The following is a 15,960-nucleotide window of genomic DNA, read 5'->3' as shown; positions in this document are numbered from 1 at the left end:
CTATGTGGCCACTGAATCTTGTCTTACTTTTCCCCTTTGTTCCTTTAATAGTGGCAGGAACCACCACAAGAATTAACAACCAGGATGATTGCCTTGAAACGTCCTATTTTAAGAAGCAGTGAATGCTGCCCTGTGACAAAGGACTATGGTTTTCTGTCATAGTGAGTTTTACACTCAAGGCAACTTCACGGAAATTTTCATTCCTTCTTCGCGGACCCATTAAAGTTGGGTAAATTCATATACCCACCAGATAAATGAGAAAACAGAAGCACAGAGACTCGAAGCAGTTTGTTTCATAGCAATCAGCAAGTCCAAATCAGAATGGGGATTCTTCCCACCGCAGCCCAGCTGGAGACCAGCACAGACATGTCCTAATTTGGCAGCCCGCGTCACAAACATCCATTCCCCAAACTTCTACCATACCAGATACCTGGTCATTTCAATTAAGCTCCCTCAAATTGGCTTGCCAGATAAAATACAGGAGGCCCAGTTAAATTTGAATTTCAGATAAAAAATTTTTTTAGTATAAGCATAACCCCAAAATTGCATGGGACATACTTATACTAAAAAATTATCCATTGCTTAACTGGAGGTCCTGTGGCCTTATTTCCTAAATGTGACAAGCTCTATCAGATGATCTCCCAGTAGACCAGATAAGAGATTCAAATTACAATTTCTTTGGAAAGTCAGACTTTTCTTGCATGGATCCTGAAACACAGCTATTCAGCAGAAGCATGTTTGATACTAGGGTACGGTTTGATGTCATTTGCTATTGAGACCGGGGATCCAGTCTTACACTATTATTCATTCCTCTTTCTAAGAGCTTCCTGGAGGGTCTGTTTGAGATAGGAATAATGCTAAAATGGGACTCAGGATGCCATTTTATCAGAGCAGTGGCCTTCCCCACGGAGAAATATGGCCCATTGATCTTGAACTCTGAGCCATCAGACTAGCAGTCTGGCTGCCCTGGGAACAGAGGGGGCTGCCCAAGAAGGGAAAGGTAGAGGAAGCTGAACCGTGAAGGGAAAGCATGACTGGTGTTAACCTCCGATGCTGTCTCTAGTCCAGATTGAAGGAACCCAGTCAATAGTGTCTTCTGAAACCCAGAACTAAGAGCATGTCAATCTGGGAGCTATGAGGTAAACCAAGGTGGGTCATAAAATCAGGGATAAAGTGAGGCTGCCAAAGGAGGAGAAGGATAAAGCTGCTGTGCAAAGAGGAGCAGAAAAAAAGGGTCTGTAGTTCTGTTGGCTCCTCCTCCTCCAGTTCGGGTTCCAGCTGCATGGCCAGCTACATTTCCCTTTTCAAAAACTTCAAATAAATTCCCATTTTGTGCTGAAGCTAGCTTGGGTGGGTTTCTGTTACTTATGGCCATTCTGTCACTTACTTAATTAACGAAGAGGAAAACAACCAAATAAAGACACAAGGGCCCGCTTCAGTTCATTGCAATTTATTTAATTTAAAAATAAAAATGGAAACAAAACAACAACAAAAAAAAAGAAAAACAAAACAAAAATCAGTTTCCAATGAAAATACAAACACTTTGGGTGGTTATCCAGCTTTTTCCCCCCCGTCGGCTGTTCTGGGCTCAAACCAATCAAATGACCGAAAACCAATTTTGACCAGAGCCATAAAGCATGTTGCACCAATTAAATTACACCAATATATTATTATAATACCTTTGAAGTGCCTTTCAGACCAATAAATAAAAAAAGACAAATTCAAATAAAAAAGTCAACTTTTTATTACCAAAAAAAAAAATAGAAATTAAATAAAAGTCACAACACGGATTTAAAAAAAAAAAATGTGCAGTCAAGTTTCTCTCTCTCTCTCTTTTTTTTTTTTTTCTTCTAGGAATGATACCATGCCAGTAAATCCCTACAGAACATTTCCAGTTTGGCAATAAGCAGTCGATCATTCACATTTGTACTCAAGACCAGGCCATGGCGACATTCCCCTGAATTTCCCCCTGAAAAGCGCTCCCCATCATCTGAAGAAGCAGCACCTTTTAACAGGGATGGAAAGTCAGGGAGCACTTAGATGTTTCATTTCACCCAGGGTCTTGAAGCACATCCTGAAAACTGATCATGCCTTAAAATTTACCAGTACAAAAGAAGTATAGTTCTACTCCTTTGGCAGATCTGTAAACTAAGACACAGAGAGGCCCTTGGAGGCCAGGAAAGGACCAGGAGAGCTAATGTGGAATCTCCTGCTTGGTCCACCGGGTCATAAGAGTGTCTCTCACTTGTAATTCCATGGAAATGAATTAAGCATGACTTTCTTGGTTGGGGATTGGCTGGTAGGGATGATAGGACTTAATCACGAAGCAGGGAAGCTGCATGTCAGGGCTTTTCTCTCTATTCCAGGCTTTTCCTTAAAAGGCCAGTCAACATGGCATCTAGAATCAGAGAATGTTAGCAGAATGTCAGAACCAGGCAGGGCCTGAGAGACGAGCTAGGCCACCCCTCCAGCCCTCAATAAAGGGAAACCTACGGCTCCAAGATACTGCAGGTGCCTCAGACCAGCAGCTGGTTAGCAGCGCACCAGGATTCAACTCAGAACTTCTGCCTCGAAGTGGAAGACTGTCTTTGCCACAGTCCACTGTCTGGGTTTATTGACAAAAGAGAACATGCATGTGTGGGGTATTCTGTGGAGAGAAAGATGAGAAGTAGAGTGATTTTCCTTAATAGTGTCATTTTAGAAGGATGGCAAGTATTAAACAGATAGGATCACTTGGCAAAAGGAAAAAAAAACACATCAACCAGTAGGTTGGTGTTATACCTTAGGCATATGCACAGCTACCAACTAGGCCAGCTACCACGCATGAGGGACCAGCAGTGTGGCAGGACAGTCTGTCCAGAACAAATTACATAAAAATGAGACAAGGCATGGGGAGCCCAGAGGTTGTGAGATGCCCCCCCCCCCATGCACCCACATATTCCCCACACATAATTTGCTATCTAGATTTTTTTTTCCCTTTGAACCTATATTGGAGCTCAGGAAGAAGGTGGAATTGAAAGAAAACAGAGATGCTTCCCATAACACCCTGCGCAGCTCAACCTGAAAAAATGCACAAGCCACATCCCCAGAGCTGGTGGCAAGGGGGAGAAATGGAGCCACCTCCTTAAGGAAAGGGCAGTTTCACTCCAAGGATTGCCTTCAGGTGAATTCTTTCGCATCTCCCTATAAGCTACTGTCTGTTGGTTTACCCCAAAATACCCCCCAAAACTAGTCTTCCTTATCTATCTTTGTGGCTACCAGAGGTTGACCATCTTGAAACAAGGCTTTCAATTTGCCCAGGCCAGTAGGCTCTGAAGTCATCCCAAATTCCCCAATGAGATCATGAATTCTAAACCCAGTATCTGAAGATGTCCCATTGTGGGACTAACATCTTATCACCTATAATCTGGGTGTCTAGAAGTTAAATCCCTAGTTATGTTACTTTTTATGATAAGAAGTCCTGCTATACCTCTTTCCTGCCTACCTCCAGAACCATCTGGATAGCTTCTGAGGAAATGTTCCCTTTTCTGTACATTTCCTCCCAACCCACTCTCCTCTTTCAACACCTTATTCATTTAAATGGGTGGAACTTTCTTTTCCCCCAAAGCCTAGGACTTCAAACCCATGACAGAAAACCTAGATACAGGGGGAGCACCTTCTGCCTACCTTTCTTTTCCTCATCCAAATATCCCAGCTACACACTAACTCCCTAGAAGCAAACTCGCCTGCCCCTGCAGATTCTACACTTGGTGGATGGGAAACCGTCTGCTGTTAGTAAACAGGGTAAATGGTTGAGCCAGTTACTCTTTTGGAGACTGTGGACAGCATCACATCTGAATCATGCAGGTAAGAACCCAAGAGGCAGCATTCCAGTTAATGATGAGATGTTAAAGAAATCAACAAGTTGTCCCTTTGCTGGTGTGGATCGATTTCCATTCATCTGTGCAGAGACCACAGAGGGTCCCTAGCTCTGTTACACACCAGAGTTTTGACCTCTGACACCACCAGGTTTTTCCCTGTCCATCCTCGGGAGGTTGTGCTGAGGAGCAAGGCAGACATCAGGAAAGAAGAGGCAGACAGCAAGAAGCCCAAAAATCACCATGGGCCAACTCTTAAGTCCTTAGTGGTGTTCAGAGCACTCTCTCTCTGACCGAGGCCTTGTCTTCCATTCAAGGTAGAGTGGAAAATTAACAAAGGCTGCACTAGGGGCGTGAAAGACAAGCATAGATCCCACAGGATGCCTCGACCCAACACTTCCAAGGGCTTGGCCCTATCAAGGAGGGCAACCGCATGGCATGAGTGCTACTGCGCCCTTCCTGTGCCCAAGGCAGCCGCTGCTATTCGGTCACAGCACTCCTTCCCCCAGTGCCCAGGCCTCTCCCCCAGCACACCCAGCAGCCATTATCAGTCAATCACCCATTCAAGTTCACGTGGCTGAACTCTACTTGCCAACCCCATGCAGTCAGACCAAGCCTGCTAGTGCAAGGAGGGAAGCAGTGAAGTCTGAGCTCACCCAAGGCAGATGGCCCCAGCCTCTCTGTCCCTCCTCCAGAAGCGTTTGGATGACTTTTAGGGATCCGTTCCCTTTCCCATATGCTTCCTCCCCATCCTCTTCGTGCTGGCCAAAACCACCTCCCCTGGACAGCTGGTCCTCTCGGAGGTGCCACAAAGTAAATGCCAATTAGGACCCCAATTCAGAATGGCAGTTGGCAGGGCTGGCGGAGCGCCCACTTCTCCCTTTTAGGTGCCGGCTCAAGCAGGCAAACTTGGCCGAGCATGACGGCACCGAGCCGTTTCTTCAGTCCATGGTCGCTGCCAGCAAAGAGGTACCCAGCCCGCTCGCACAGGGTCATGGGTCCCGCTCCTCCCCGAGCCCACCCACAACCCAGCCCCGCCCCGGGCAGCTAGTTAAGCTTGTTGCAGATCTCCAGCGCTTTCTTGTAGACCTGAGTCACATCGTCCATGTCCATGAGGAGGGAGAAGCTGCTGTCTCCCAGCCGGTTCCGGTACCGCTTCAGGTACTGGGGTCGCGGCCGGTTCTGGAGCCCCTCGAAGTCCTGGATCTGCAGGAAGTTCTCCGCGGACACGCAGCTGCGCAGGCGCTGGCGGGCCGGCCGGTTCTCCTGCAAATCCAGCAAGTCGAAGGAGTCGCTGGACAGGACGCTGTCATCGCTGATGACGCTGGAGGGCCGGCTGTAGCTCCGGGAGAGGCCCTCGGGGGGCGCGCCGGGCTCCAGCAAGGATTCCAGTGTGGGCACATCGGGGCTGGCGAGGGCCGGGTCCGTGCTCCCCGCCGAGTACTTGCTGCTGTGTTTCAAGATGCCCTTCCTGCGGCAGGAGAGGCCGAGGACGGGCCCCCGGGCGGGGTCTGGGGGGCTGGGGGAAGGGAGGCCGCTGCCCGGCCCGTCCTGACTGTCCAGCAGCTCCGAGGACTCGCTGCGCTCCGGCGACGAGTAGTAACCCGACTCTCGCTGCTGCGTCTTCTTGAGGATGCCCTTCTTGGGCATGGTGGCCGACTGCTTGGGGCTGAGCTTGCCGGGCACGTCGGCCTCGGGGGAGCTGGGGACGGCCACCCCGGTCCGGCACACGTCGGGCTCTATCTTGAAAGCAGACGGTAAGGCGGGGCTCACCACACCTTCGATGAAGCCCGTGCTGTGGGAGCGATGCTCGCTGTTGCTCCGCTTCTTCAGGATCCCTTTGGGCCTCTTGGAAGTCAGCTTATTCGGGCTCTCCGGCATCGGGTCCTGGCCAGACTGCGCGAAATCATTCTCTTTCTTGGACTTCTTCAGTGACCGCTGGCGCTCCAGCATGACCTCAGAGGCGCCGGGTTTGGCCAGGCCCTTGATTTTGGCATCGGCCTCAGCCTGCAGCCCCGTGGACCGGTGGTGCCAGTCAATGATGCGAGCCAAGAGCGGGGACTCAGAGTTGTGGAGGGCGTCGCAGTCACAGACGCTGCTCTTATAACCCCAGTTCACCCACCAGTGGTTGGCAATGTCCTCGATGGTGGCCCGGCGGTCGGGGTTCACCATCAGCATCCACCGAATGAGTCCTCGAGCGTCTGTGGCACGAGACAAAAAGAATGATGCATCACATGGAAGCCTTTGGCCTTGATGGGGGCTGACACTGCAGGAGTGATAGGATATTTCATATGCATATGAAAAAATATATATGCATATACATATGTATTCTTATGCACAGAAATTGTGTTATAAATTCTCCTGCTCACTAAAATGTATTCGTAGCCCCAAAACCAATACCTGGCCACTCTCCCTATCATTCGCTTACATTCACAAAGTGGCAAATAATTGGAGTTACCCGCAGCATGTATGCATGTTCCCAGCTGAGGCGAAAGGAGGTGATAGGGCCCTGTCTTCTTGGTTCCACTCTCCTACTGTAAACAAATGTACTTTTCACAGCCTGTCTGGTCCATGTTTTTCACATTTCTGTCCTTTCTGTTGGTGATTTTGCTGTGTAAAATGGCCCCCCAGCATAGTGCTAAAGTGCTATCTCTGGTTCCTGAGTTAAAGAAGGCTGTGATGTGCCTTTTGGAGAAAATGCCTGTGTTAGATAGGCTTCGTTCAGGTAGGAGTCATAGCGCTGTGGGCTGTGAGTTTGATGTGAATGAGTCAACAAGACATTTTAAATGAGGTGTCTTTCAACAGAAATATACATGAAATGAGGTCATATATTGATCAGCTGACACAAATATTGTGACCAGAGACAGAGCCCTGTATTTGCCCTGGGAGCAGTGCTGCTTCGTATTCACTAACTCGGTGTGCATAGCAACTTTGCAGGACATAACCGCCACAAAGGATGAGAATCAACTGTGTGTGCATCCGCATGTGTAGCATGTCTATATACAAACATCTGTGTTAACTATTTTCCAAAGAGGGCCACCTGGACATACATGCTCTCCATCCGGTTTCCTATCAAGAGATGGAGCTTATGATCTTGGTTGCTTTGACCCATAGAACATGGCAGGAATGGCATTATCTGGCTGCCCAGCACATACATTAAGAAGGCCTGGAAGCCTCTTCTTCCTCCACCGTAGAGCCCTGAGCTGCCATAGAAGATGTCCAGGACTCCTCCTGGAGAGACAGGCCTAGAGAGGCACCTCATGGAGAAGGAGCCCACATGGAGGAGCACGGAGCAGCTGTCCCACAGCCAGACCCAGCCCAGATGCCATCTGAATGCAACCGTAGGAGAAACACAAGTAAGGCCAGAGGAGCTCTAGCCAACCCAGGGAATGGAGAAATGTGGTACCTAGCTGTTTAAACCACAAGATTTATTCAGGGCGGTGGGCGATAGAGTTGTTATAGCAATAAATAATGCAACAGTGCCCACGTGCCATGCCCCTGGCTGGGAGCTTAGTAGTGAAAAAGAGCAGTTGCCACTCTCATGGCACTGAGTCTAGTGAAGGTGGTTTATACGACCACATGGACTAGGAAGGATTTCATGTGATATCTCTTCCAGTGGAGAAACTGAATCCAAATGGTAAGGGACTTGCCCGGGTTCACATGGCAAGCAAACAGGACTCCTAGCCTGCCTGTTGTAGAGAACATTTGTCCTTGAAATTCTATTCGGGAAGGTTTTGGCAAAGCACCCTAGCAAGCTAGCTTTGCCGGTAGGCAAAAATCTGGAGAGAAAAAGAAGAGGAAAAGCAGGAGACTCCTTACAGACCTTAAAAGGAAGCAGAACGAACCTGTGAGCTACAGCAGGTAAACCAACCACTCCCGCTCAACCTCTGACCCTCTAAGGGCACGCACCTGACGGCTGCGTGGGCTCCCGGTACTCTCCACTGCTGATCTGCCGAATGAGGTTTTTGTGATCAAAACCATCGAAGGGCATTGTTCCATAAACGAGAGTGTAAAGCAACACACCCAGGGCCCAGCTGTCCACCTGGAGCAGAGAGACAGGACACACAGGAGCTCAGAAGCAGGTTCTGGGAGGCCTTCCGGTCCATTAGCATCACAGCTTGTGGGCAGCCACCCCCAACGACACCAGGAACTGAATTTAGCACCTGGTAGACAGGATCCCAGCACAGCCTGACAACTGATATGTGGTGTAGCTGTGCGCTGCTTCAGTGCCTGACCTTCCCATTTCAGAGACCAAGAGTCTCAATCCACAGAAGAACTTTCTTAAAAAGATTATCTTCTTGGATCCTCAGTATGATGTTGTGAAACAGGTAGGGCCTGAATTATTTTCAACCCCATTTGACAGATGGGAATACTGAGGCATAAAAAAGCTAAATGATTTCTCCAGACCCCCTCCTTGCCTCCATGACGGGTGCAAGACTGGGACACGGGGCTCTTCACTCTGCGATTCCAGGCATCGGTTCCTTCTTGCACCTTATTCAAATAGATCGGGGGCTGCAAACCCAAATGCTAACAAGAGCCAGCCGTGCAACAGCCATGAACAAAGCAGGAGAGAATGTGGGATACACCCAGGAGTGCTGGGGACAAAGACAAACTGTAGGATGCGTGGACCCACCTCAAACAGGCAGCCTCGCCTTGGCTAACTGCTGCCACACAGCAACGTAGGCCAGGCCCAGCACTGCCAGATCCTTTTGAGAAGTCAGAAACCAGACTGTTATGTGGTATCTCCTAATTATTAAACGTTTAGTTCATTTGCCTTTAGAAAGACTAATGCGGCCAGATAAAGCAGGCCTGCTGGCCAGATCACAAGCCACCAGCTTAGAACCTCAGGGAGATCATCAAAGATCAAAGAAACATTCATTACCTACGATAAATGTACAATGTCAAGTTTCTAGAGTCTTGTAAATCGAATCCAATGCTCCTCCCTTACATTCTTATTTTAGAAAGACTTTCTCTTCACTGCAATTGGTAGAGGCACTTGGCACCCTTCTCTTCACCCTCCAGCCCTGCCTTCAAACACTCTTAGACAGATAAATATTTGGAGGGAAACATTTCAACTCACTGAGCGGCTGCTATTTAAAGGATAAGGAATGGATGAATTTCTCTGTAAAGAGAACCATCCTTTTAAAGAGAATAATCACTCACAACTCACCCATTTTCAAAATAACATTTTCACATACACATCTCTTACAGTGGCCCTGAGAGATTTAGGCATATAAAGAAATGTATTTCTTGTGCACTAGAAGGTGTAATGAAAACTGTATTTCCTTAGAAGAGCCTGGTTTGAGTGTCTGCCTCTTGGTTTCTGCTCAGTCGTGATGTCATGGGGTCATGACAAGCCCGTGTTGGGCTCTGCATTCGGCTTGAAGTCTGCTTGGCATTCTCTCTCTCCCTCTCCCTCTGCCCCTCCTGCTCATGCTCGCTCTCTCTCTCTCTCTCTCTCTCAAATAGATGTATAAGTCTTAAAAAAAAAAAACACTCTGTATTCCTTTAATCAAAGGTATATATTATCAAAAATGTATGCAAAAAATATTTATTGCATAGTTAGGGGTTTTGGGTTTGTTTTTTGGTTTGTTCCAACAGAGAAAAACTGAAAACAATCTGTCTAATTCTAGGGACATGATTAAATTATGGTATTCATACAATAAAATATTATGTCATCATCAGAAACCATGTTTTAGGTAATAACAAATTCCAAAAATGTCACAATATAATTTTAAGCCAATAAAAGGCCACGTACACATAGGTATACACGTATGTATAATGATTGCAATTTTTTTTTAAATGCAGAGATCAACACTGGAAAAAGGTCTAAAAGAAAAGTCACAAAAATATTACATGGTTATCTCTTGAGGGGAGATTACAGGCTACTTTATTTTCTGGGTTTTTCAAATTTTCTTCCAGGTGTTTATATTATGGCTTTTACAATCATATAGTGAAAAGCTTTCTTTGCTTGCTTGCTTTTTTGTTTGTTTGAAGTATTTCTTAGATCCACTTCTTGCCCTCCTTCCTTCCTTTCCTCCTGCACCCCACCCCCATACATAACAGCAACATGCTCACCTCTGGCCCCCGGTAAGGTCTTCCATTGACAATCTCAGGAGAAGCATAGAGTGGGCTCCCACAAAATGTTTGCAAGAACTTGTCCTTCTGGTACAGGTTGGAAAGCCCAAAGTCAGCAATCTACAAAAGAGAAGCAAGACTCAGAGAGGCCCATTAGCGTTCTAGAGTGTGCCCACGGTAGATCATGTGAGCACCCGGGCACCGGGGTGTATGTGCTGGCTGGGTCACCATTTTTTCCTCCAGTCTTCAGTCTTTATAAAAGAACCAGTCCACAGGACAGGGCCAGTGACTCGCATCTGCAGTCCTGGGCATGCATAAGGTCAGCCATATCTGTGCAGTACACGCTCTCTTGCTTACTCAAAACTGCTCCTTGCATGGACTTGACTTTCACTTCAGTTTGGACCTGCCCTGAGAAATATCCACACAATCACAGGCTTGGCATTCCTGATGCATACAACAGTGCACAAGTAGTACCATCTGTAGCCCACCTAAAACCACACGGCACCCACAGGGACTTTGGAAAACCCTGAGCAGTGCCAATGATACCGCCTACCTTTTCATCCACCCCCACTCTAACCAGAACTCTAGTTTGCCAGTGCATGACCCTAGAGGAAGTGGACCCAGAGTCCTGGATTCTGAGTCACCATATACCAGCCCAAACTCTGCTACTAGCCATCTATGTGACAGGGAGCAGGCCCCTTAGCTACTCTGAGCCTCAGCATAGCCACCAGAAAATGGAAACCCAGGATCTTTTCCTGTTCTGGATCGCAGGATTATTGTGAGGGAGGATGGAGAATCAATCAATCAATCAATTAATCAAGATGAGACCATGAATGTAAACCTTTAAGTCTTCAAATTCCACACAAATGTTCTACCTAACTCTGCTTCTCTTATGCTGCATATCCCTTGGAATCACTCCTCTGTCTCCTGGTTTCTTGAAGCATTTTACTCCTTGTCCTTCATGGCAGCACTCTTCCCTGTGTATGTGTGCACATAAATATATATAATCACATATATACACATCACATATATATGTTATATATGTCCATATACACATATATAGAATATATAAACATATATACACGTATATATACATACATGTATACATAAATAATAAATTCTCCTTGCCCATTAGACTCTGAGTCCCATGAGGCAAGTGGCATGTGCCACATTTTCCCTCATCTTTGTGTCATCCACTGCTTAGCACCTGCCCCCCCAATACTTTTCACGTAAATAGGCAAATACTTTGAAAAGCACAAGACGGTTAATAGAAAATGCAGAAGAAGGGCAGCCCTGGTGGCTCAGCAGTTTAGCGCCGCCTTCGGCCTAGGGTGTGATCCTAGAGACCTGGGATTGAGTCCCACGTTGGGCTCCCTGCATGGAACCTGCTTCTCCCTCTGCCTGTGTCTCTGCCTCTCTCTGTGTGTGTCTCTCATGAAGAAGAAAGAAAGAAAGAAAGAAAGAAAGAAAGAAAGAAAGAAAGAAAGAAAGAAAGAAAGAAAGAGAGGGAAAGAAAGAAAGAAAGAAAGAAAGAAAGAAAGAAAGAAAGAAAGGGAAAGAAAGAAAGAAAGAGAGGGAAAGAAAGAAAGAAAGAAAGAAAGAAAGAAAGAAAGAAAGAAAGAAAGAAAGAAAGAAAGAAAGAAAGAAAGAAAATACAGAAGAAGAAGAAACTTAGTCACCACGTCTTTACTGAACCACCTCCAAGTACTAGGCACTGTTCTGAGCACTTCACCCTCTCTAATCTAACCCCACCTAAAGCCCATTTACACAACAAAGCGAGTGTACTTCAAGCCACTGAACTGTACAGCTAAAAATGGTTAGGAGGGCAAATTTCATTTACGGCTATTTTGCCACAATGTTTTAAGCCGATCAGGAAAGTGAGGTTTAGGGAGATGTGGTGACGCATGTCAGGAGAGCGGACTAGGAGGCGGCTATGTAAGGCCATGTAAGGCCGGGCCTGCAAAGCTCCCGTGCACCGGGCACACAGCACTGCCCCAGGTGACCTGCAAGCTTCCCTCCAGCCTTCCGAGCCACCGGGCTTCTGCCATTCCCCAAGCTGATTTCCATTTGCGGCTGAGCGATTCACATGCCCAGAGTGCAGCCCAGCCCCAATGGCGCTGAGGCTCTGTTTTGAATGCAGCCCCAGAATAAGCCTATTTTCTAAAAAGTCGCCCCTGAATGAATGAATGGAATGCCATTGAAAGCAGCTGGTGTATAACCGCCCTCAGAAAACGCATTCTCTGGACTCAGATTGCATTTAATTGCCCTGAATTCCACTTTCTTATCAAGGCCTCTCATTCGCTTGCAGGAAGTTGGTTGGAAGCTTATGAAGTGTGCCCTGTCCATCAGAAAAGGAAGGGAACGGCCACAGCCCCAGAGCATGTCCCGAAGTCCCAGGGCTTCATCCTCGGCAACCGCAGCCAAGGCGACGCCCAGACACTGCACAGTGTGCGTCCCGAGGAAAATAATCCCCTTCCCACCCCTCGATGTCTGCGGCTTCCAAATACACACACACACACACACACACACACACACACACAGACACACACACACTCACGCGCGCATGCGGATCTACCGCCACAGCGTGCAGATCCCTGCATGCACACACGCACACACAGCGGAGTGCTCCCCGTCTGGGCGCCCTCGCTCTCCGTGCAGCCGGCCTGAGAAGTGTGTTTATGTTAAGGCCCACTCCCATCCCCACAGACTGATGTTTATCAGCCTCTCCCAGTAAAACTGTCATTGCAGCTGACAGAAGATTAATAGAAATGTAGATTAGTCCATGTTCTTGGCACTTCAACGGAAAAGAAATATTAATCAACACACACACACACTCGCACACATGCACGCACGCATCACAGTTCTCAAACCTTGAACCACCTACACTGGAGCTGCAGCTCTTAGATTTCACGCCCTATGGAAATTCTATCGACTATAAAAGCGGAAATGGCCACTGGTTATAAAACTTCTCAAAACCTCAGTTTCTTATCTGTAAAGTGGAAGTAAGAACAGCAGTGACCTCCACAGTGTTGCTGCAAAAAGTAAATGATGAGAAGTATGTCAAATGCTTACAACCGTCATTGGCACAGAGTTGGGCCTCAAGATATATTTGCTTCCCACCCTTAAATCCGTATAGTAGCTTTATCAACTTTCACGATACTTAAAGCAACACTGATTTTCCATTTCAGGTAATTACTTCAGGCTTCTTTCTCAAATAAATAGACTTTACAGAAGGAAACTGAACTACATAAAAATATTAAGTAAAAGATATGAGGCCAAAGGCAAAAGCCAAGAAAACAGTGAAAGAAAAAAAAATTGAAAAAGCTGAAATTTTGGGAAACAGTGATAACAAAACAAAAATAACAATTAAAATTGTACTTTGCTGACACATGGGTAACCTCTTCAGAAAGACAACTACTCTGCATTTTTGCTGGTGATGGGGTTGTCTACCTGCCCTGTACAGGCTCAAAATCATGTCCCCATGCTGGGCTGGTATCCCACATAGCTTGGGCTCTGGAAAGGAATGGGAGAAGCCAACATTCAGGTCCTTAATTTGGGGGAGTTTTTTGTCATCACCAAGCTGTTCTAGAGGTGTGCCCCGCTGGATAAAATTCAGAGTTAGAAAGATGAGGTAGGAAGTGATTATCTACATTTATAAACAGCCTCACTGCAACCTCCATGCACCATGAAGACGCTGAGCTGAGTGAAGCCAGGCAGGTGCGAAAGGGTAAATACTCCACAGGTGCACTTACACGAGGTACCTGCAAGGGGCGGGGAGGGGGTGGGTGGGGGGGTTAACCTCAGATCTCTGTGGATAATCACTGTGAGTTCGCCGATGAAAAAGGAAGTACCTGCTTACTGGTGGGTAAACGCTGAAAATACTGATGAGGTCGATAATATAAGCGATGGGCTGATGGTCATTTGCAGTGTCTGAGAGGAAGTGCCATGGACTGAACAGATTGGAAGACCGGGGGCTAGCCTTGGACCCGGCCCTCCTGGGTGATGGGCAGGCTCTGTAAGTGACTCAGTCTCCCCATCTGCCAAGTGGGAATAATAATAGAACCCACTTCAGGAAGCTGTGTGGGGACCAAAGAACAGGCACAAAAAGCCCTTGAAATAGTCCTAGTCCTGGCAACTCTAGAGTACAGCAGTCATGGCACAGCCGGCAATTGGTCTGCTGAACAATTGTCTGTTAAGAGCCAATGCCCACCAAAGCCCAGGGAAATTATCATCTCCCACTTCTGGAATAGGCATGCCCAGAGTGAGAGGCTGCCCTGCACAACGGGACAAGTAAAGGATGCCAGTTTGAGGGCTTGGGTTCAAATCCCAGCCCTATCTCTTACCAGCACTGAACTTAGGTGGTGACAGACCAGCAGCTTTAGCACCAGCTGGGAAATGACCGCCCCGAACAATCTGGGGAAGCTCTTAACTGAGGGCACCTCCAAAATGCAGCCTCTCAGGGGATGCTAACGAGCAATCCGTCACGACTCACCACACATTCGACACAGGCATCCCTATGTGGGTGCTCTGGCCACTGCGGCCCAAGCCGCCTGGCCATCAGCCACCATCAGCACTTGGAGAGTCCCTTCCAGGAACAGCTGTCTACAAGCTGCCTACAGCTTAGACTGAAGCAAGAACCAAAAAAGTGTCCTTGTGTGATGTTCTCTTAGGTTTGGGGCAAATGTGGATGGTAGGGGTAGAGGGTAGAATTGATAAGACACCTGGCCTTCTTAGTCGAATGGCCTTAGGTTTGCAGCCAGGCCTGTTGCTAATATTAGCTGCGGGAACCTCCCCATCCATAAAATGGGGATAATCAGACTCACCGCAGTGGGGAAATTCTGAGAGCCAAATGGTAGAAGGCATGGAGAAGGTCCGCATGGGGCTCAGGCTGTCTGCAGAGGCTCAGTGAGGGTTACTTCCTTTTTGCCTCCGTGTCCTATTCCCGTGCTTGCTGCTCCTTCCCTGTAGAAGGCTGTCAGCACATTTCTATCAAACTCCCACCCATCCTTCAAAACCTAGTTCAATCACCACTGCCTCAGCAAAGGCATTGTTGGTCCATTTATAGCTAACAGACCCACCGCTTCCAGAACACATAACACAGGGCACTATGAGGCACATAGCAGGGCCACTGGCCCCGCCAAGAAAGGAGGATCAGTGAAGGCTTCCTGGAAGAAGAAGCAGTCAAGCTGAGACTGAAAGGAGGGCCAGGCGAAGAGCAGTGGGAAGAGTGCACCAAGCACAGGGAACCATGTGTGCAAAAGCCACAAAGCCAGAGAGAGCTCCATGGGTTTGAGGACTGAGTCCTACACAAGTTGTCTTTCTCTGACCACCCTGGCTAAAACGGCACCTGCAGCCTCCCTCCATCCTCACTCTGCATGGATTGTCTTCACCACCAGACAATTATGTTCTGTATTTATTTGTTTGCTGCTTGTGTCCCCAACTGGAATTCAAAGTCCACCAGGGCAGGCACCTTGTCTTCTGCATTCACCTCTGTATCCCTTTCCTGGTTCCTTGTTACTGCCAGCACCACAACCGTGAGATTCCGAGTTCCAGAGGACAAGCACCTGGCCGTCTGGTTCGCTGTTAAGTCTCAGCATCCAGCACAGGGCCAGATGCACAGTGGGAACTTAGTAAACGTCCGTAGCCCAGTAGGTACTGCCCTCAGGAGACCGGGCTGCATAGGTGCAGAAATAGACGAGTGAGAGCAGGCGTGCAGAGGATACTCACGTATACACACACACAACCATAAATGGATGAACAAACAAACCAATGGATTAACTAATGCACGAATGCAGAGTTCTCACATTCATATAATCAAAGCCCAGAGGCCATATCCCCAAGCCGCCCCATTTGGCCTTGTTAAGCCTCAGAGATTTCTAGCTCATCTTAGCCCTGGGCATTCAAAGCTTCTTTTCTTGTCCGCAGCAGCAGCATTTCCATTGTCATCAGGGGCGACAGGCCATTTCCCCTATGCCCCTCTACTCTGAGCCCTGGGAGCTCACCAAATTCCCAGCCCTCTTTGAGG

At 47.7% G+C, this 15,960-nt stretch overlaps 1 protein-coding gene across 2 annotated transcripts in view; it reads right to left on the bottom strand.

Moving 5' to 3' along the window:
• Positions 1–1,434: 1,434 nt before the first annotated feature.
• NUAK1 (NUAK family kinase 1) overlaps positions 1,435–15,960 on the bottom strand; it is a 73,950-nt gene continuing 59,424 nt past the window's right edge. For both annotated transcript variants that reach the window (XM_072844256.1, XM_072844255.1), the window contains exons 5-7: positions 9,936–10,055; positions 7,767–7,899; positions 1,435–6,058 (exon numbers count right to left, since the gene is read on the bottom strand). In XM_072844256.1, the coding sequence (XP_072700357.1) occupies positions 4,905–6,058; positions 7,767–7,899; positions 9,936–10,055 (1,407 nt within the window). In that variant the 3' untranslated portion in view covers positions 1,435–4,904. The remainder of the gene's footprint in view (positions 6,059–7,766; positions 7,900–9,935; positions 10,056–15,960) is intronic.

Source organism: Canis lupus, chromosome 11, assembly GCF_048164855.1.
Source record: "Canis lupus baileyi chromosome 11, mCanLup2.hap1, whole genome shotgun sequence".
NCBI lineage: Eukaryota > Metazoa > Chordata > Mammalia > Carnivora > Canidae > Canis > Canis lupus.
The sequence above is the reverse complement of the archived record's forward strand: the minus strand, read 5'-3'. Positions and strand labels throughout refer to the sequence as shown.